Source organism: Patiria miniata, unplaced genomic scaffold (genome assembly GCF_015706575.1).
Source record: "Patiria miniata isolate m_02_andy unplaced genomic scaffold, ASM1570657v1 HiC_scaffold_13, whole genome shotgun sequence".
Classification (NCBI taxonomy): domain Eukaryota; kingdom Metazoa; phylum Echinodermata; class Asteroidea; order Valvatida; family Asterinidae; genus Patiria; species Patiria miniata.
In genome coordinates this window covers 4,982,913-5,001,790 of record NW_024037051.1, presented here as the reverse complement: position 1 = coordinate 5,001,790, position 18,878 = coordinate 4,982,913, and the positions used below count along the sequence as shown (strand labels likewise).

The following is an 18,878-nucleotide window of genomic DNA, read 5'->3' as shown; positions in this document are numbered from 1 at the left end:
CACTGTATTGTGAATCTTTCAGATATTAATATAATCTTTCCATGCGATATCAACTACTACTCAGAGTTATTGTGGTACCTTTGACAAGGTTGTAATGAAGTCCACAGCTTTCTGTCTGAATGCAGAGACAGCAGGGGATGAAATGGCCCCCTCAAACTGACTGGTGCCGATGACGGTGTGGCCCCGCGTCCGAAAACCAGGCGGCGTGGACAGAAACTCCAGGTTGCTCTTGGTAAAATTAGCAATCTGTAACAAGGCATGATGGGTATTACTTGATGCCTACTTGGCCAATGCTGCAGCACTGATGACAATGTCAGAAAACGAATCTTCAAATTCAGTAAAACTATTGCTTTAAACCTTTTTAGAACGACAATTTTTCAAATTGATATAAAAATCCCTGTTGCTAAACTTTGAAGCTTAAATTCCAACACTGACCTGTTTAGTGGCAAAAGACTTAACACATTACTAAGCCTCAAATCTTATAACATTACTATGCCATTTGTACAAAATGTCAGTTAAACATCAGACATCTCTTTGGAAAGATGCAACAACATCAAGTATATTTTCAAAATAAAATGAAACAAGGGAAAGAGAACGATTTCATATCTTTTGTTCACCTTGCCGGTACATGTAACCAACGATATAAATGATGACACTATGCACTCATCTGTGGTTCTTAACTTCTGGGAAGCAGTGGGTAGTTGGTGTTCTAGCGACACTTTGAAGTTGTAGTTCTTCGATACATCTACAAAAAAAACAATAACAAAAATGGATAACACCCAAACTCTGTGAATTTGTGGAGGACTGACAAGGTTCAAACAATTTGCTTCTCCCAGCAATGTTTGACAAACACATCTCACATCATGCCGAATTATACTCCAAGGCCGTTCGTCCTAGCTTCAGCAAAACCATCGCCAATAAGTACTTAACTAGCAAATATTCATCTGCTCCCCAATTTGTCCCCAACAACCTCAAATGGTTTCCAGACATTACATTTCCTCCTTCCGAAGTAGACTTTGACCTCTCGCCCATCCGCCCAAGAGACATCAAGCAAATCCTCCAACATAAAATCTTCTAACAAGTCTCCGGGTCCAGACGGTATCACCTACGGCATCCTGAAGAAGTTGCCAGCAACACATCATCTACTGGCCACACTCTGCACCAAAATATTGCTAAGTGGAACTCCACCGGTATCCTGGTCCTGTTGCCAAGAAAGTCTTCCGTACAAGAAAGGAGACCCATCGCTGCCACCCAACTTTCGCATGATCGCCCTAAACAGTAGCATTGCCAAGGTCTACCACCAGATATTATCCCACCGATTCTGCAACTACGTGACTGAAAACAATCTCATCGACACTACAATGCAAAAGGCCTTCATCCAGGGAATTAATGGATGTATCGAACACTCTCAGACCATGCATGAACTTCTGGCCCATGCCAAGACTCACAAGAAAACTTTGCACGCAACCTGGTTTGATCTGTCAGACGCTTTTGGGAGTGTCCATCACGACCTGATTTTCCATGAAACTTGACCGGAATAGATTTCCTCCCATAGTTCAAAATTACATCAAAAATCTGTATGACGGTTTGACAGGTTACGTGCGAGGTCCCTCTTGGAATAGTGACATTTTCAAGTTGCTTTCAATCCCCTTCTTCAATATATTAACGCAGAATCTAAGTTTGGCTACAAATTGGCCGACACTAATTATATTTGTACCCCATTTGCAGATGACTTCAACCTTATTACATCTAACGTCAGAAGCCACCAACGTATAATCAACAATATAGTGTCTCATGAAAAATTGTTCAAAATCAACGATTTCCAAATCCCCACAATAAAAGACGAACCCCCCATTACTCTCGTGTACAAAGAAAGCCACGCTTTAGCTCATGGATCGACAATGATGAAAGGTGATGAGAAAGTCAAACGGTGCATCACCGAAAAGCTTCTGAAAATAAACTACAACAAACCCTTGTGAAATACCTTCCTCTTGTGAAGAGCCCATCCCAAAACAGCTACACCGTGTAAAAAAGGTAATCAAAACTTCAATTGCCAATGAAATAAAACAAGAGTGGGCAACAAAAATTGAATCACTAGTCAAACAAGGTAAACTTTTGGAACTCATGGAAATCGCAAACACCAGTATCACATGGAAATCCATCATGTACAACCTTCCCCAAAAAGTACTTGGTTTTGGACTTAACGCAATAGTCGATACCCTACCAGTCAATTCTAACCTGTGCCTGTGGGGAAAGTCAGGACATGACAAATGTTCACTGTGCTCATCTAAAGAAACACTCCAGCATGTATTAAACTTCTGTCCTGTGATGTTACAGCAGGGGCGCTACACATACCGCCACAATAATGTTCTTTCAGAAATATGTGCCATGCTCGATGAATCTCTAACCGGTAAACCTGACTTCAAACTATACTCCGACCTAGAGGGCAGACATGCCGTCGGAGGCAATACAGTCCCCCCATCAATACTACCTACCACCCTGAAACCCGACCTGGTCATAACAAACATGCACAAGAAGGACATAACAACTTGAGACCAACTTTGAAAAAAGCCATTCCTTTAACTGCCGCAAATACACCACTCTTGTCCGTGACATAACCCAACTGGGCTTCAACTGCACATTCATAGCTATTGAAATAGGAAGCCGAGGTTTAGTTACCCCCGACAACAAAAAACGTCTCAAATCTCTGTTAGACGTCCAGACCAAAAAAGAAATCAAATCTATCACTCGCCTCTCCAAAATACAAATGTAGCTCTGGTGTCATCTTTCGTAATATTCTATTCCAAATATACAACAGTCTGGATCGACAGAGTGGATGAATGATCCCTCTCGTCTTTATTCTAAACGTCTTTCATGACCAGTTCCAGTTCCCTTAATTAATTTTTCGTTTTTGTATTGTTTATCTTTAATCGATTATTACTATCTTTTGTAATATTCTACTCCAAATACATGTATACATCAGTTTGGATCGACAGAGTGGATGACTGATCCCTCTCGTCTTTCTTTTGAATTTCTTTCATGACCAGTTCCAGTTCCCTTGATTAATTTGTTTCCTTCAATGTAATGAAATTTTCCAGTTTTCCAGTTTTATGGCCTTGCCTTATTGTCTTCTTACATTGCTATTCATTGAATCCTGTGATTTTGACGGTAATGTCCTAGGCTTTGTTTCACATGTCTTGTTTTGTTAATAAAGACACGAATTATATATAAGAAGCAATCAAAAGTTTCAACCCATATTTGTCTTTAAGTTTATCACAATAAAGATAATTGAGACCTGTTCCGAAAAAAAAAATCCAGGCAAAGTTGACATCATTTATTTTTAAGGTTTTCCTATTTTCAAATTCTTAAGCTTCTAAGGAATTTGAAAATGCAAAAACCTTTCTCCAGGTCTTGTGGGAGCAAGTCTCAATTGTAAACATGCAAGCAGCTTTTTAAGAAGGTATGTGCTGTCTTGTGTCACTATGGACTGTGTGCATAAGTCAGCTCTCAGTGATAAAAATGTAATCTTTTGGTAGTATTGTTGAAAAGTGTTGATAACTGTTTTCTCAACTGATGGTCACAGTTGATAGTAATAATAGGACAAATTAATTAGTCCTTCTTCATAAAGACAGTATTAAACAAGAGAGTTGTGTTAAATAAACACTAAAGCCCCGCAACTGTGACTGTTCTCATAACATGACACCACCCTTTTAACATGAATTTACCTGGGTCACATGGAACGTTCATTTACATCGCTATCGTTTTGTTTAGAGGGCCCATGTAAATAATTTGTATTAGTTTAAATGAAAGATTATATTTAATTGAGTGATTTCTTGTATATCAAAGTTTTTGTTTTGAGTAATAAATTTGAGAAAAAAAAAATATAAAGTTTTTTTGGGAAACGGCCCCACCCCTAGAATGGTAGCTTATTAACATGTAAAATTTGAACTCCACGACATGCAGCGACCACTTCGAGCCGGATTGTTTTGAACCAAATATGTACATCGTCACTTGAAATATCTTCTTCCGAAGAAGGACCCGATGATACTGAGGATATTTCTTTCGATTCTGTGGAGTATGAGCTCCCTGAACTGTCTTCTTCACTCAACATGTCTGAAAAAAATCTGCTGTACGTACGCGGATCGCATGCTGCACGCACGCCATGACCTGCGGGACCGTGCGGGGCTTATCTGGTGTCTAGACGCATGGTCAGGTACCAGACTATAATGCTGTTTCTTTTTTGGGTTACCGAATGAACGTCACGAACAGCGCCATCATTTGTCAGTGTTTGAACATGTTAATGAGGGGGCCGATTACATTCACGCTGATTAACCCCAATTAATGTCATTTTATACCATTTTATCACCCCTTGTCTTGTTACTTACACACCTAGGCACATTTTAAATTATTTTTAAGTTGATTTGACAATTTTTTTTTTTTTTGGTGAGAAAACTATTGTTTTAATCACAATGACCTTGGCTTTTGTGTTATGAGGTCCAAACTCATAAAGCTTAAAGGTTTCATTAGCAAGCTACCTATCATGGTTCATGACATACATCAAGTCCACCTTGAGTAATTGCTATGAAACCAAAAGTGTGACACACCCGCACACGCTCGTACACTTATTGCAATGCATAGATGCCTGTGCACCCATGCATATGTGGGTGCACACAACCTTATGGATGTGGTTCTCACCTTTCATGACACTGGAGAGGTTTTGGCAACACTCAGACAGTTTCTCAAAGAACGTCCTGTGATTGGCCTGTGGGTGGTCACATGACTGGGTGCTGACGGCGGCCAGGGCAGTGAGGTAGGTGTTCAGTTTAGCGAAGGCAGCGTTGAATCGCTTGAAGGACTCGTGCAGCTCCATGTTGCGAGTCTCTAGCGTCTGGGGGCAAGTGGATATTGCGCACTCTTCCTCCAGGCTGTAGAGGCAAGGGAAAAGCCATGAGATTCAATGCATGGAGATCTGACTACAGAGGCCCAGTTGCTTCCTGACCTATCAGCCTGATTGATTTCTTCACTATATTTCTTCACTCTGTGCATGTACAGTAGATGATGCTTTCTGACACTTCTGACAGCCCCTGTGGGAAGGATTCATTCACGCGCACTGGACACGAAGTACGCACAACTCATTTGATTCTGCACTCAAACATGTGTCTTCTTCACATGAGTGCCAGGCTATAGCAGCAATGCATTAAATGCTCCCTCCCAGTGGTTCCTCCCAACTCTCCCTTTGTAATTAACCATCGATGGGATACTTGTGCACAGCATCCATACGACAAAACATGTCTTACTGTATGTTTATCAGACTTGTATTCGAGTCACCAAACATCGAGTCGGAGTCCTAGTCACCTCTCCCGAGTCCAAGTCCTGAGTCACGCAGGTCGAGTCCCAGTCTCAAAGGTCAAGTCCGAATCACGAGTCACAGTTAATATATATTGGAAATCAATTTTGAGGTCCTGCTAAAACCTCACAGTATAAATGTTTCCATTTTTTTTAAAAGCTTTTCTGTAATTTAATGAATTGGAAAATACATGTATAACATCTATATATATATAAGAGAGAGTTTAACTCGGCCTCCGAGACGATGTTTGCTCATGAAAGGATCCCAGACCATGGGCTCCCGCGGCGCCAAAATCGCTCCACGTCTGTGGAAAAATACGGAGGGTGTCTTCCGCCGGGTCGGACACTTCGGGTCGTCCTGATTTTCCCGTACGGACCGGCGATCCGTTTCGTCTATTTTTCGTGACTGCGTTTTGCGCAGGCATTTGCCGTCGTGTGCGCTTTCACGTTGACTGCCTGGCCGCCCCCTGTGCTGGCTTCTCTGCGTGTCTAGACTGTGCGAGGTCAGCGGCTTCGACGTAGGGGTTCCGTTTACGTGTTCTACTCGGCCCTTCTGCAAAAGCGTTCACCAAATTGTGGATGGGGTGACCTTGGTAAAATATTTTTTCTCCATGGTGCGTGGCCACCAAGTGTCCCTATTCTTTCCTGTGCTTTGCTTGCCGACCCTGCGCCGAGTGCAACGAATACTCAGAAGGACTACACATTAGTATGCCTTGCGCGGTCTGACCAATCGAAAGTCTACACTGCATAGTATTTCCGGGCTATGCAAAACTGTCGATGGCAACGCGTACTGCAGCCTGCTCCACACCCTGCAAACGAGGTTGGGTCTACGGTGCTCGCTATTTGAAGCGCAAGCATGTGACGTCGCGTGATAGAGTGCTGTTGCTTCCATAATGTGTTTACAGCTCCATGCTTCCACCACCAAGGCTGAGCGTTGTGAGTTCGCTGCCCGCCACGTATAATTCAGTGTTGCGTTATAATTTCGGGGGCCTGTTTGGGGTCAACGAAGGATCGATGCATTGCTTCAAATATCGCGATCTTAAACGAAGTCATAAAAAAATCGACGAAAAAGTGTCCGACCCGGCGGAAGACACCCACATTTTTCCACGGACATGAAGCCGTGGTCTCGGATCCTTTCAGAAGCAAACATTTCTCGGAGGCCGAGTAAAACTTGCTCTTATATATAGATGGTTGAACCAACTTGAATAAAAGTTGAATCGCAAACGGTCTCGCAAATTGTAAGAAGTTCAAGTTTACGTTTGTTGAAGAGTCCAATACTGAAACTTAATTATGACCTTCCTCCATGATTCAGACCGTTTGTAATTTTTTGGTAACACTCAACATTTTCATTTTAAACGACACCTTCACGTTTTATTGCATTATGATTTATTGTCAAACTGTACAACCAGCCTTCGCCTGTGTACTACAGTAACCTTTTCACTACGTTTTCCAAATGCGACTGCCTCACAAAAAGCCAATTTAACAGACCAACGGCAACATTTACAGACAGTTGCCATGGTACATAATTATCATGTGCGTAAATCGACGGGGGACAGGGGGAACCCCCCCCCCCCCCACACACACACACACACATTTTGAGGGGGGACATTGTTTGGTCCCCCCCCCACATACTTTTTCTTCCCCGAATAAAAATATTGTAGCCTACAATAATGATTTTATTGCTCAGAATACATGTAGCTGATTCAATTACTCAAAACTCAAAACTTTCACAGATGATCTTTTGCTCAAATTGATTTTAGTGATCAGAAATTGCCTCAGATCACACCACAGACATTGCTATTCTTTAACTGTATGTCTCCCCAACTATATCCCCCATTTACATTTAACTCCCCACATTTTCATCCCCAACACTACGCCCTACCCGATCTATGATCGGGTAAACCAGCTTGTGTCAAATAAGGCAAGGCACCAGTGCCTGGAACGGATAATCTGGTACCAAACATTATCAAGCATGCACTCTATGCAATATCTCGTGTGGATGCTGGGATACATGTTTCGATTGATACATTGATTTCCCAAATCAGTATATCGGAAGCAAGCCAGCCGCATGCGCAGAGTATGTATACAGTACTGGGATGCATTTCTTCTGCACCGCACAGCCTGAATCGCTTGCTCAGGAGACGATCGTCTTCAAAATGTAATTTGTAAATTATTGGAAAAAAAGAAGTGATTTGTGGTAATTTTGGTAAAGTCCTGAGTCACGCAGGTCGAGTACGAGTCCTAGTCCGCAGGGTCGAGTTCGAGTCTGAGTAATTTGTTATCGTGACTCGAGTCCGAGTCTTAGTCCCGGAAAATGGGACTCAAGTCGGACTCAAGTCTGAGTCATGAGTCATACAAGTCTGATGTCTACTACTTGTTAGGGTAAAATCTTGACTGTTATTGTGTGTGCGAAGTGGACATCAATGAGTAGTAATGTTTTTCTGGTAGCCCTTTAGTCACTGTAGCGCCCCTGAAACCGCCCCCGAAACCGCCCTGCCTATTACTCCCTGTAGCAGCCCAAACCGCCCACACACTCTATGGTGTTATTGATCCTTCAGGGAGTAAACACAATGTAATACAATGTAGTACAGATGCTAATGGGTTAATGAAGGCCACACAGGACGTCTTAAAGCTCCTGCACAGAGACTGAGCATATAATCTCTTGGGCAAAACCCCCATAAGTTAGCCATCCATTTATTTTGGAGTTATCTCCCATTTGGATCAAAGCCCTGTGGAGCTCACCTGAGTAGTTGGTATGGCAGGAGTTTCTCAAGGTAGGCAAAGTATCTGCTGAACTTGGCTGAGAAGTCTTGAAGTTCTGTGGCGGTTTCCTACAAACAAACAATCAAATGTGACTGAGACATAAACTGCAATAGCCATTGAAAATGGGCACTTGGAGAATACATGTATGTGGGTAACAAATGTGTTTATTCATTACTCAGTGTTTCACGTAAAATTAAAAGATTGGGAATCCTTGGAGCAAATATTCCTCTGAAATCCAAACAGAATGACTGAAAACTACGCCCCAAAAATCACAGACTCCTTCCCAATGTGAGACCTTTAGGACAGTAGACAATAGAAACTTTCAATATTCTAAATGGTAACTAAAACATTACATTAAAAATGCCACAGATAAGCACTTCTAAAAATATTGATGTGTTATGATTCCTGACTGATTTTGACAACACATCAATATTTTTAGAAGTGTTTTTCTGTGGCATTTTAATGTAATGTTTTAGTTAAAAGTTGGAATATTGAAAGTTTCTATTGTCTACTGTCGTAATAAAAGGTCTGTCATATTGATGTGTTATGATTCCGGACTGATTTTGACAACAGCAGTCATAAAAGAATCCACATGTGTTTTGATTGCCTTGGAATGCTCGCTACAACCAGGCTTAACCAGTTCGTAAGTGCATACACGCAAAAGTTTTCCGAAAGTCAGATCGGACGACTGAAAAACCTGCAACAACCGAGGCCTGAAAATGTCTGTCAGCGAGTCACAGCCACCGACCGAGGCCAGAAATATGACTCTGCAGCCCCAGCATGATGGCTTCGACCCGCCTGGCATTGTGGTCGAGTGAATATTAAACCCATGCCTCGGTCCGTTTTTGTCAAAATAAGTCCGGCATGAACTGGTTAATTACAAATGTATGTGCTGACTAAGGTAAAAAACTTCATCAAACCAAACAATACTGCTGCAAAAGTTCCAAAATTCAACTATCAGAGATGTATTCCAATTCACCACAAGTCAAACAACAAGTCAATTGTAAGTCATGTCACTGATAACAGTGGATGAACGATGACAAGTGAACGGCTCTGTGTCACAGCTCGTTGGAATATCTTTTTTCCCACTTGACTTGTAACTAGACGACTTTTGATTGACTTGTGATTGACTTGTGATTGACCTGTGATGACTTGTGATTGACTTGCCATGACTTGTGATTGACTTGTGCTCAATTGTGATTGACTTGTGATTGACATGCGATGACTTGTGTTTGACTTGTGCTGACTTGTGATGACTTGTGACAACTTTTGACGACTTTAGATGAATTGTGATTGACATGTGATTGACTTGTGATTGGTTTGTGATTATTTGTGATTGACTTGTGATGACTTGTGATGATTTGTGATTGACCTGTGATGACTTGTGACAACTTTTGACGACTTTTGATGAATTGTGATTGACATGTGATTGACTTGTGATGACTTCTGATTGACTTGTGATCATTTCTGATGACTTTTGATGACTTGTGAGGCACTAACTACAACTTTGTCAACATGTCCTATAATATATTTGCAGTGACAAATTGGTGATTCACATTGACAAGTCTTGGACCATTATGGCCTGCACCTACTGACAAAAAGCAAACCGTCATAAAAAAAATAACACAAAAATGTACTTGTACAGTAATTTAGCTGAGATCTTACTAGAGTTGTGAGTGATTCATCTCGGATGTTGTCCAGGAAATTCTTAAAAGCTTGCTCCACAGGACGAAGGTAGGATGCATTCTCATGGAGGTAGCTACAAAACTGCACAGCAAAAATAAATCCATTAATATTCATTTGTATGCCCTTTGGTGTTGTCTAGTCTGAACAGCTATAAATTGTCCTCAAGTGCCCGTACTGAAGGATAGCTCATATTGCTTGCAGCTAGAGGAACACAATGGCAGAGCACAGTTACTGGTACTCAGCCCACAATGAACACTAAGGTTACGAATCAGTTTCCATGGACATTTTGGCGATTAAATGCACTTGGGCTGATTTCACGAAACGCATCTTGTCCTACAACTCATCTTAGGACTTAAGACGAGTCCCTGCTCTAAGATCGATCCTAGCTATTAAGATACGTCCTACGACCAATTTCACTAAATACACCTTCAGCAAGATTTGACGGCTGTATTATGCTTGTTTTAATCACTTAAAGAAACATTCATTGAAAAACAGAAAACTCAAAAAAGCCAATTTTCCCACAAGTGTTCGAAGAAGATGAAGTTTCGCCTAAAAAATAATTTTTGTGCTAATATAACATTACACAGTCACAGTTCACAAGATACCATTCAATTAATACCCTTCATTATGAATATCCAATTTGCTCCCCGGTTCATCACTGTATTTCGAGAACTGGGAATGTGGTTATTTAGGTGTAGGCCTGTAATTAAATTTCACAAGTTAGAAATAAATTATTATTTAACCTACCCACGTGTCAAATTCTTTTCATAACTGTTTCTACAGCGGTTTTCCTCCTTTGGCGTTGCAATTAGATTCAAAACTGTATGGAAACTGGCTTTAGAGCGAAACTCGCCTTTAACAAGACAGTGCACTGATTTGAGATGATATACAAATGCCCGTAATCATAAGAGGAGACAACCCTTTGACCGATCTTAAGTTAAGATGAGTTCAGCGGTGTTGCTAAGGAAGTTAGGAGGTGTTGAACGCATCTTAAGTTTAGTGAAATCGATCCTAGGATGAGTCGCGAGTTATAAAGACGAGTTACCCTTCACAAGACGCGTCTTAGCGTTTTGTGGGATCGGCCCCTTTGCTCAATTTTGGCACATGTGCATACCAGCATGCACGTATGTACCACCACAGATTTTGTGGGAAATGCACTTCAGAACCCCAACAGACAAAATGCTGCATTAAGTGTTATGAGTTCACCTTGAGATTGACAGCACTGATGGGTCCCGTTGTGGAGTCAATAGGGAAGAGCTTGGATCTCTGCTCTGTGTAGGTATGCAGGTTAGACAGTCCTGAGCACAGTTCCTTCACCAGGGTGTGGGCTTGACCAATCAAATCCTTCGTCTTCATCTGAGGAATTGAAATATCACATAAGTGGTTCGATCATTATCAACCTGTACACATTTGTCATAACTTCACAAGTAAAAGGAATGACTTTTTAAGACTTTCTCTGGATTGAATTCAGTCTGGCTTTGAGATGGTTGGCTTTGTTCATTCTTCATTTGGTCACAGAAATACCACCAATTCAATGGAGTGAATTCTTAAATTATATCTGACAGCAAATGTGGACATCTTTATAACAGGCATATTTGGCAGCCGTGTGGGGGAAAGGAGGGAGGGGGAGGGGGAAAGGAGGGAGGGGGAGGGGGGAAGGAGGGGGAAGGAGGGAGGGGGAAGGAGGAGGGGGAAGAAATCACCCTTGAAACTTAACGTTGCATTCCCCGTGCTCTTCAACTAATTCATTTTTTTCTAATAATACATTTCAACTTGTATGTTTCATTCCAATCAAGAAAACTCATCCCCCCCACTTTTTTTGGCGTCTGAAAGTTCAGAGGATTTTGTTTTGGGCTGGCTCCCTGTCTGTACATTATCGATACCGATTATGGGGTGGGAACCAGCCTAACCCACGAGAAAGGAAATTATTGTCTGGCAACCAATAATTCGAAATTGTGCAGTGATAATTCAATAACTAAACATGGGCTCATTTTTTTAGTTGATGTCTCATTGAAAAGTGAAGAACTTTTGCATTGCTTAGAAAACTAGTAATTTAGAAAAGAAATTAATTTTTTTGGGATGGTACTCGAAAATAGCTCAAGTAACGCAAGTTTAAGCTGAGGCCACAATGTTTATTTCATTTTCATGTTTTCAACAGAGCATGCCTTTGGGCTGATAATCACCCTGGCTACATAGCCACCAACCCTAACCATCCTACATCCTTCAAATTCCACCAGGCAATTTTGGAGGACTTTGCAGTATTGAGGAAGATAGAACACAGCCACTATTACTTAACATGGGATTCAATGCCCATTTCAAATGACATACTGTGTCATTGGCTTTTATACTGCAATTGTTTGTTTTGATACTGCATTGTGGTGGAGTTTGGAGGAATCACAGTGGTGCTTTCAAATATACCAGCAGAGTCAGGGCTATGACGTCATTAGCTCTGGGCATGGTAAATGGTTGGTTTGGCATGGGAACAGACCAGATTACTGACTTGCAATTTATGGATACAAAGCAGACCCAGCTGAATGGGTGAAAAGTGACATTGAGTTATTGTCACTTTGCCAGAATTTGGGAAGAGTGAGGACTGACAGTAGTTAGGATTGGTGACTCCTGAGAGGGTTAGGGGTTTGAAGGCTGCTGCTGTCCCTGTGTGGTGTCCTTAGGCAACTGATTTTACTCTCCACCCAGGAGTAGAAATAGCTACCAGCTTTAGCTGAGGACTAGCATCCAACCCAGGAAGATGTTCTTTTTTTCTTAGTCTTTCTTTTTCTTATTTTCTTATAAACTCATTCAGCAAATAAAATTAGCAGCCATTTTTAATGTTGAACCAGGCTCACACTCAGGTAGTACACACGCACTTAGGACTCCTCAGACCAATAAGGTTAACAAAAATGCGCGCACTCCTTGTCTTGAAGAATGTGTGGGGCATTCGGGCAGATGTGGTTCCACCTCAAAATTGGCTTCGAATTTTGTTCGCCAAATGGAAAGGAAACAGAGATCAACAAACCTACATGAATTGCATTGGCAGTATTGTAGATTATGAGAGGTCTAATAATCTTCAAAGGGAGATCTTCAAAGACACAAGCAGTGGATCTAAGTATAAACTAATGTACAGTTGTACTTACTTGGTGTTTCCTGTCATGAGTAGGCACATTCAGTGCATTCAGTTCACGCTTCTCTGTAAGAAAAATGAAGAGTGATCTGTAGTCTTATAGTACAATACAGCGATATGTTACTTTATCACAAAAACAACTGCATATTGGCTAACCCTTTCTGCATGAGAAATGCATTAATGCCATCCAAGTAGACCCAGTGGCAAACCTCTAGAAATTTGGAACTTGGATTTGGATCTTAAATTGTAAAAATCCAGCTCAAGCAAAAGATTACCTCCGATCAATCGAATAAATGAATTCTAACATCTTGTGTAGCGCTTTCTTCTTATAAATATGTATGTTTTTTGAAAAACAAAAAGCAAGCAAAAAAAAAACCCACCAAATTAACAACCTCCAAAATAGTCTAAATATGAAGTGTCATTATAAACATAATTTACCACTCTGCAGTGCTGACAATTCTGATTTTTTTTTTTTTCCATCCCCCCACCGATATTGCTTATACGGTGAAAAAAACTGTCAAAAAATAAGAGCATGATCAAAGGTCAATCAGGTAGCAAGAGGACTCTAGGCGGGCCCTCTGGGACCAGCACTAATAAGCACACATGGGTCTGAGTTCATTACTGTTACTATGATCTGTCAGTGGAACAACGCAATAGACCATTATCATGTTGCAGCCATTTGACTTTTTCTCATTCAGACCCATGTAACCAAAGCGAGGCTGGAAGGAATAGTCTGGTTCCTTGTTGCACAAAAACATCATCATTCAGTACTGTTATTGGATACAGGAACATGACTGAAATGGCGGAAGCATGATAAAGGTCTATTAGTCTGGCAACTTGAGTCATAAAATACCGGTAGTTGTCAACTACTGCCATGCTGAGAAGTTACTGCCCATTCATCACCAAAAAATCACAATCGATTTGCATAAATGCACAACCAAAATGCAATGTTGTGAAAAACGTGATTTCTTGGGCCAAAAAACTGTTCATGTCGTGGGAATACATGTTGCCCCTTTTATTCAGGGCAACGTGCATGTGCAGCATACAGTCATACATGCCCATGGGAAAGTACATCATGAAAAATGTAGCAAATTTTGCTATTGTTTTGGATGTGTTCATATTTATGCGATATATTGTTGGCAGTTACACAGTCTTAGAAAACATGAGTCATTCTGAAACTTACATTTGGATTAATGACTGGTAGACAGAATGCAGCAAAATGAGGCTAAACCTACTTTTCATCAGCGAAAGTTTTGGGTAAAAAACCCCGAACGTGGCATTGATGATATTTTTGAGTGAAATGCCAGATGAGAGAAAAATTTGCCGATTTAAAAATGTATCGCTATCACAATCATTCCATTTTTTTTTAACTTAGGTAATTTCAAATTGTTTTGAACAAATATTGTATTCATGGTGATTTTATCCTCTTTTCGTCCAGTGCTCTTTGCCTGACACATAATTTTGGCAAATTGGAATTTTTGAAAGATAGGATGTGAACTGTAGATCTGACATCTAGGACCACTGATCATACCTGTGTCATTGAACGGTAGTTTGGTCTGTATTATGTGCGTCATCCAGGATACCTTGCCACCTAGTTCTTCCTGTAGAACGCTGAGTTTCTGTGTGGCACCTTCACACTTCAGTGTTGCCTCTCGGGCCTGGATTACAGTATGAAAATCAATGCATACGATTACACTGTGGCAGAATACTAATTTGATTGTATTGTTGATTGTACCAACGGTGAAGGGTGCCCTACTGCGGCTCACTCTGAATTCTTGGTTCATTCTAACAATGCTTCATAGTACGAGGGTAAAGTGTTATGCACACAGCTGACATAAATATCCAAGAAGTGTACAAAAACCACCCAAGTCCTTTTGTAAATTCTTTGACACCTTTTTGGTCAAAATTCTCAGATTCCAACCAATTATCAGAGGCTGAAATTCTTGAACCACTCCGTCTAGTTTGGCAATCCAAGGTACCCAGTTTTTACAATAACTGGGATGGCTTTCTGCCATTACTGGAGTGTTCCAAAGCTTGCTTTGGTATTTTGCACAATGCTCTCATCTTTAGTGACGTGTTCATAGCTTCAAAACGAAATGCACCAGCAATAGGTGCTCAGGCATGGAAGTGTCCCAGGAATGGCACATACCAGAAATGTAACCATAACTGCAAAATTGGGTTAGTGTATACTTTAGTTTACATGTTGGAGTTGAAAAAGGAGTCAACTGCTACATGTACCATACAGCAATGTCACATTACTAGAGTGCTAACTCCCCTTCATTCTCTCGTGAAATACTTTAAAATGCGTCGTGGGTACAGAAATTCTGGAGAATGTGCTTGACCGCAGTAGGAGCAAATATTGCAATAAGGAATGGAATTTCACCATTGAGCTCTAAATGCAAGGCGAGAGTTCAACAAATGCAGCTTCTGAAGTTCATATGCATGTGTCTTGAGTTTGAACAAAAAATCACCTGAAGCAAAATGAAATAAAAGAAATATAAAAGAGAAATGAAATGCTTCTTCACTGATTGTGCATTTCGGTTTGGGTGTATCGTCTTCATTTACATATCGGTTTCTAAAACAAAAGCAGATATGCAAATACCCATATTGAAGCTGTGCAAAATTGTGAGCTTTCAGTAGGTTTGTACACATGTATGCACCCAGCATGCTACATTGTGTACAGCAAGTCAGCTCTCCAGTAATTTTATAAAGCTCTATGAATACAACACTGTATTGTACCTCTTTTTCCTGAGCCTGTAGTTTGACCTCCAGCATGGCCTTCTCCTGTTGCAGCCTGTCCACCGTCTCCTGGTGTTTCTTGGCTGAAGACTCCAAGACGCTCTGGTGTTGACTAGATAGACTCTCCAGGTTGGATAGCTTGTCCTGTAGCTGCATCATGGCTTGCTGATGGCTCTGGGTGCTCTCATAAACCTGCACAAAATGTGATGGAATTTGGGTACCTAAAATCTGTTGCTGTAAACTTGAAATTATTGAGGGGAAAAATGGTATTTTTTCCCCTTCAAAATTTGAGTTAAAAAAATTCAAATTTATGAAGAAAAGAAAAAGAAAAAATACCTGACCCTCTAGGGTAGAAACCCTGGGAATGACAACAGTAAGCGACACTTGTCAAAATGACATGCCTGCTTAGTGTAGCAAGATCCACCAGGTGGAAAAACCCAAGGCCAAACTGCCACAGAGTCTATGGTCACCAAACTGCAGACTCTAAAACGGGTGGTTTTTCAATGTTAATTAGCCCACACATTTACCAAACAGATAAACACACACATGTATTAATAACAAACATGTGCAACTTGAATCATGACTAACACCCAAACAACTCAATTTTTGACCCCCAAAATTCAGTCTCGCGAGAATAACACAAAAACGGCCAATTTTGAAAACATGGTTGTGTTACTTTAAACAAAGGCTAGTCACCAGCAGTCAAATCATATGTCATATGCAAACACTGTGACTAGTCAAACTTGGTCAACAGACAAAGCAGACAAGTTGTGGTCACAGCTGTCTTATCACTCACCTGACCAATATGGCCGCACGCTCATCTGTTTGTGATGAAGCTCTACATCATAGTCAAAGGGTACCTGACCAATATGGCCGCATGCTCACCTGTTTGTGGTGGAGTTCTACATCATGGCCATAGGGTACCTGACCAATATGGCCGCACGCTCACCTGTTTGTGGTGGAGCTCTACATCATGGCCATAGGGTACCTGACCAATATGGCCGCATGCTCACCTGTTTGTGATGAAGCTCTACATCATAGTCAAAGGGTACCTGACCAATATGGCAGCATGCTCACCTGTTTGTGGTGGAGTTCTACATCATGGCCATAGGGTACCTGACCAATATGGCCGCATGCTCACCTGTTTGTGATGAAGCTCTACATCATAGTCAAAGAGTACCTGACCAATATGGCAGCATGCTCACCTGTTTGTGATGGAGCTCTACATCATGGTCACAGGGTACCTGACCAATATGGCCGCATGCTCACCTGTTTGTGATGAAGCTCTACATCATAGTCAAAGAGTACCTGACCAATATGGCAGCATGCTCACCTGTTTTTGATGGAGCTCTACATCATGGTCACAGGGTACCTGACCAATATGGCAGCATGCTCACCTGTTTGTGAAGTCGCTCGTTTTCCTCAATCTTACTCCGTAGCTCTTCATTCATCACGCCAGGCAGGGCAGCTCTGTTAGACATACCATGATCAGCCTCTCGACTCTGGTGGTAAACAAAAACATTGTCTCAAAGAGTTCAAAACTGGCACAAATTATTGGAAGAAATTGAGTGCATGGTCCATTGCATGTACATGCAGGTAACAAATCTAATTTGTGGCATGTTTTGCAAAGAGTGACATGGTTTACTGTGAAATATTGTAGCGAAAACCACTTCAATTTGATGTCAGATAAGAATGGAACAATTTGCTGCCAGCTGGAAAGTCATTCACTAGATATACCAAAAAAGCAAATATAAATTAAAGATTCCACTAGCTGGCCAAGCCAAATGTTCCTTTTTATACTAGCCTGACCTTTTATTCAATTGAACACTGTGACACATTTAGTACAATTCATGGATTTAGCTTGGGCTCTCCAAAAGCAGGTCAATGGATTAAGGCAGGAATTGCTCTAACTTATTTGCATAAATTACTTGCCTTGAATTCCAACTCAGTGGAAAAGTACTGGGCTAGTATAGTACAGGTATGAAAACCTGAGCACATGTCTGCACATTGAGGACTTACTGCTGGGTGCTGACAGGAGAGACATGGCCATCACTTGTCACTCTGTGCACAAACCGTATCAGACTGATCTGAAAATTTCTAAGTGTTTTCAGTAAATATTTTCCCTGCTAAATTTGACTTTTAAGGACATATTATCACTTTCTGACGGCTGATAGGTCACTGAAAGGGTGGGTTCGAGCATGCTACTCATGTTAACACGAGTATACTCCTGAGCGCACGAACGGCAGGAGTACGGCCCGCAGGTCAGCAAGAGTATGCTCTCCGTCATACCGGGAGTATGACGGAGTAATGCGCACGCAACATTTTCCTGCACTCGGGAGCAGCAAGAGTAACACGCTCAAACGCACCCAAGGAAAAATCAGTGATGGCCAGATATGGGAATCTTTCTGAATAATAATTTAAGTATTTTGAATTAAAAGCCACAAGAAAGTGACTAGTGGCTAACAGAATTGAAATTCTTTGTTCTTTTCCAAAATTATTTTTGTGATGATTTCACTTAACTGCCAGATAACTGGCAGAGTAGGTTTTGTTACAATATTTCTTTGTGGCTATATGGCATGAGGTATGCCTTGTTAAACCCAAGACAAAACCAAGGAAACTTTAAACCTAACCCTCCTCAATCCTCCAACTTCAACCAGGCTGTTTTGGAGGATTTTGCAGGATTCAGGCTAAACGGCAAAAAAGGTGTCGGTTGGTTTTGGAGGATGCACCTTGTCAATGTCGTAGGCTGTACAATGCATGTTTATGTTCAGCCATACCATTCACACTGCTTCTGGATATCATTGGCACGGCCTCAACATATTAGCAGTGATTGTCGGAGGATTTTGAAGGATTAAAGCCTGGTTCATACTTCACGCGAAAGCAAGTGCAAAACGAAATTCATGTCGTAAACAATGGTGGATGCGCTTTGAACGTATTGTTGACGTCACAAATTTCGCTTCGCTTTCGCGTGAAGCATGAACCAGGCTTTAGGCAGTGGTCACTCCTCCACTGAACAAATTCCAGAAATAATGGATGATTTTTGAGGATTGAGGCTGAATCCAATATTTACATGGTGGCAATTGGAGGATTTTGCAGGATGATGGTTCTTAGCCAAAAGGGCCAGGCGTTTAGGCGGTTAATCACCCTTTTGCCATCAAAACTCACTGAAAATTAGGTGAGGTCCTGGTTATTTGAATATTACCAGACAGGCACATGCAGCATG

At 41.2% G+C, this 18,878-nt stretch overlaps 1 protein-coding gene across 1 annotated transcript in view; it reads right to left on the bottom strand.

The window, feature by feature from the left end:
• LOC119721525 (protein phosphatase 1 regulatory subunit 21-like) overlaps window positions 1–18,878 on the bottom strand; it is a 79,254-nt gene that overhangs the window by 34,560 nt on the left and 25,816 nt on the right. The window contains exons 4-13 of the mRNA XM_038191603.1: window positions 17,053–17,157; window positions 15,656–15,847; window positions 14,448–14,574; window positions 12,930–12,982; window positions 11,002–11,151; window positions 9,775–9,876; window positions 8,089–8,177; window positions 4,696–4,925; window positions 618–745; window positions 79–246 (exon numbers count right to left, since the gene is read on the bottom strand). Of these exons, the coding sequence (XP_038047531.1) occupies window positions 79–246; window positions 618–745; window positions 4,696–4,925; window positions 8,089–8,177; window positions 9,775–9,876; window positions 11,002–11,151; window positions 12,930–12,982; window positions 14,448–14,574; window positions 15,656–15,847; window positions 17,053–17,157 (1,344 nt within the window). The remainder of the gene's footprint in view (window positions 1–78; window positions 247–617; window positions 746–4,695; window positions 4,926–8,088; window positions 8,178–9,774; window positions 9,877–11,001; window positions 11,152–12,929; window positions 12,983–14,447; window positions 14,575–15,655; window positions 15,848–17,052; window positions 17,158–18,878) is intronic.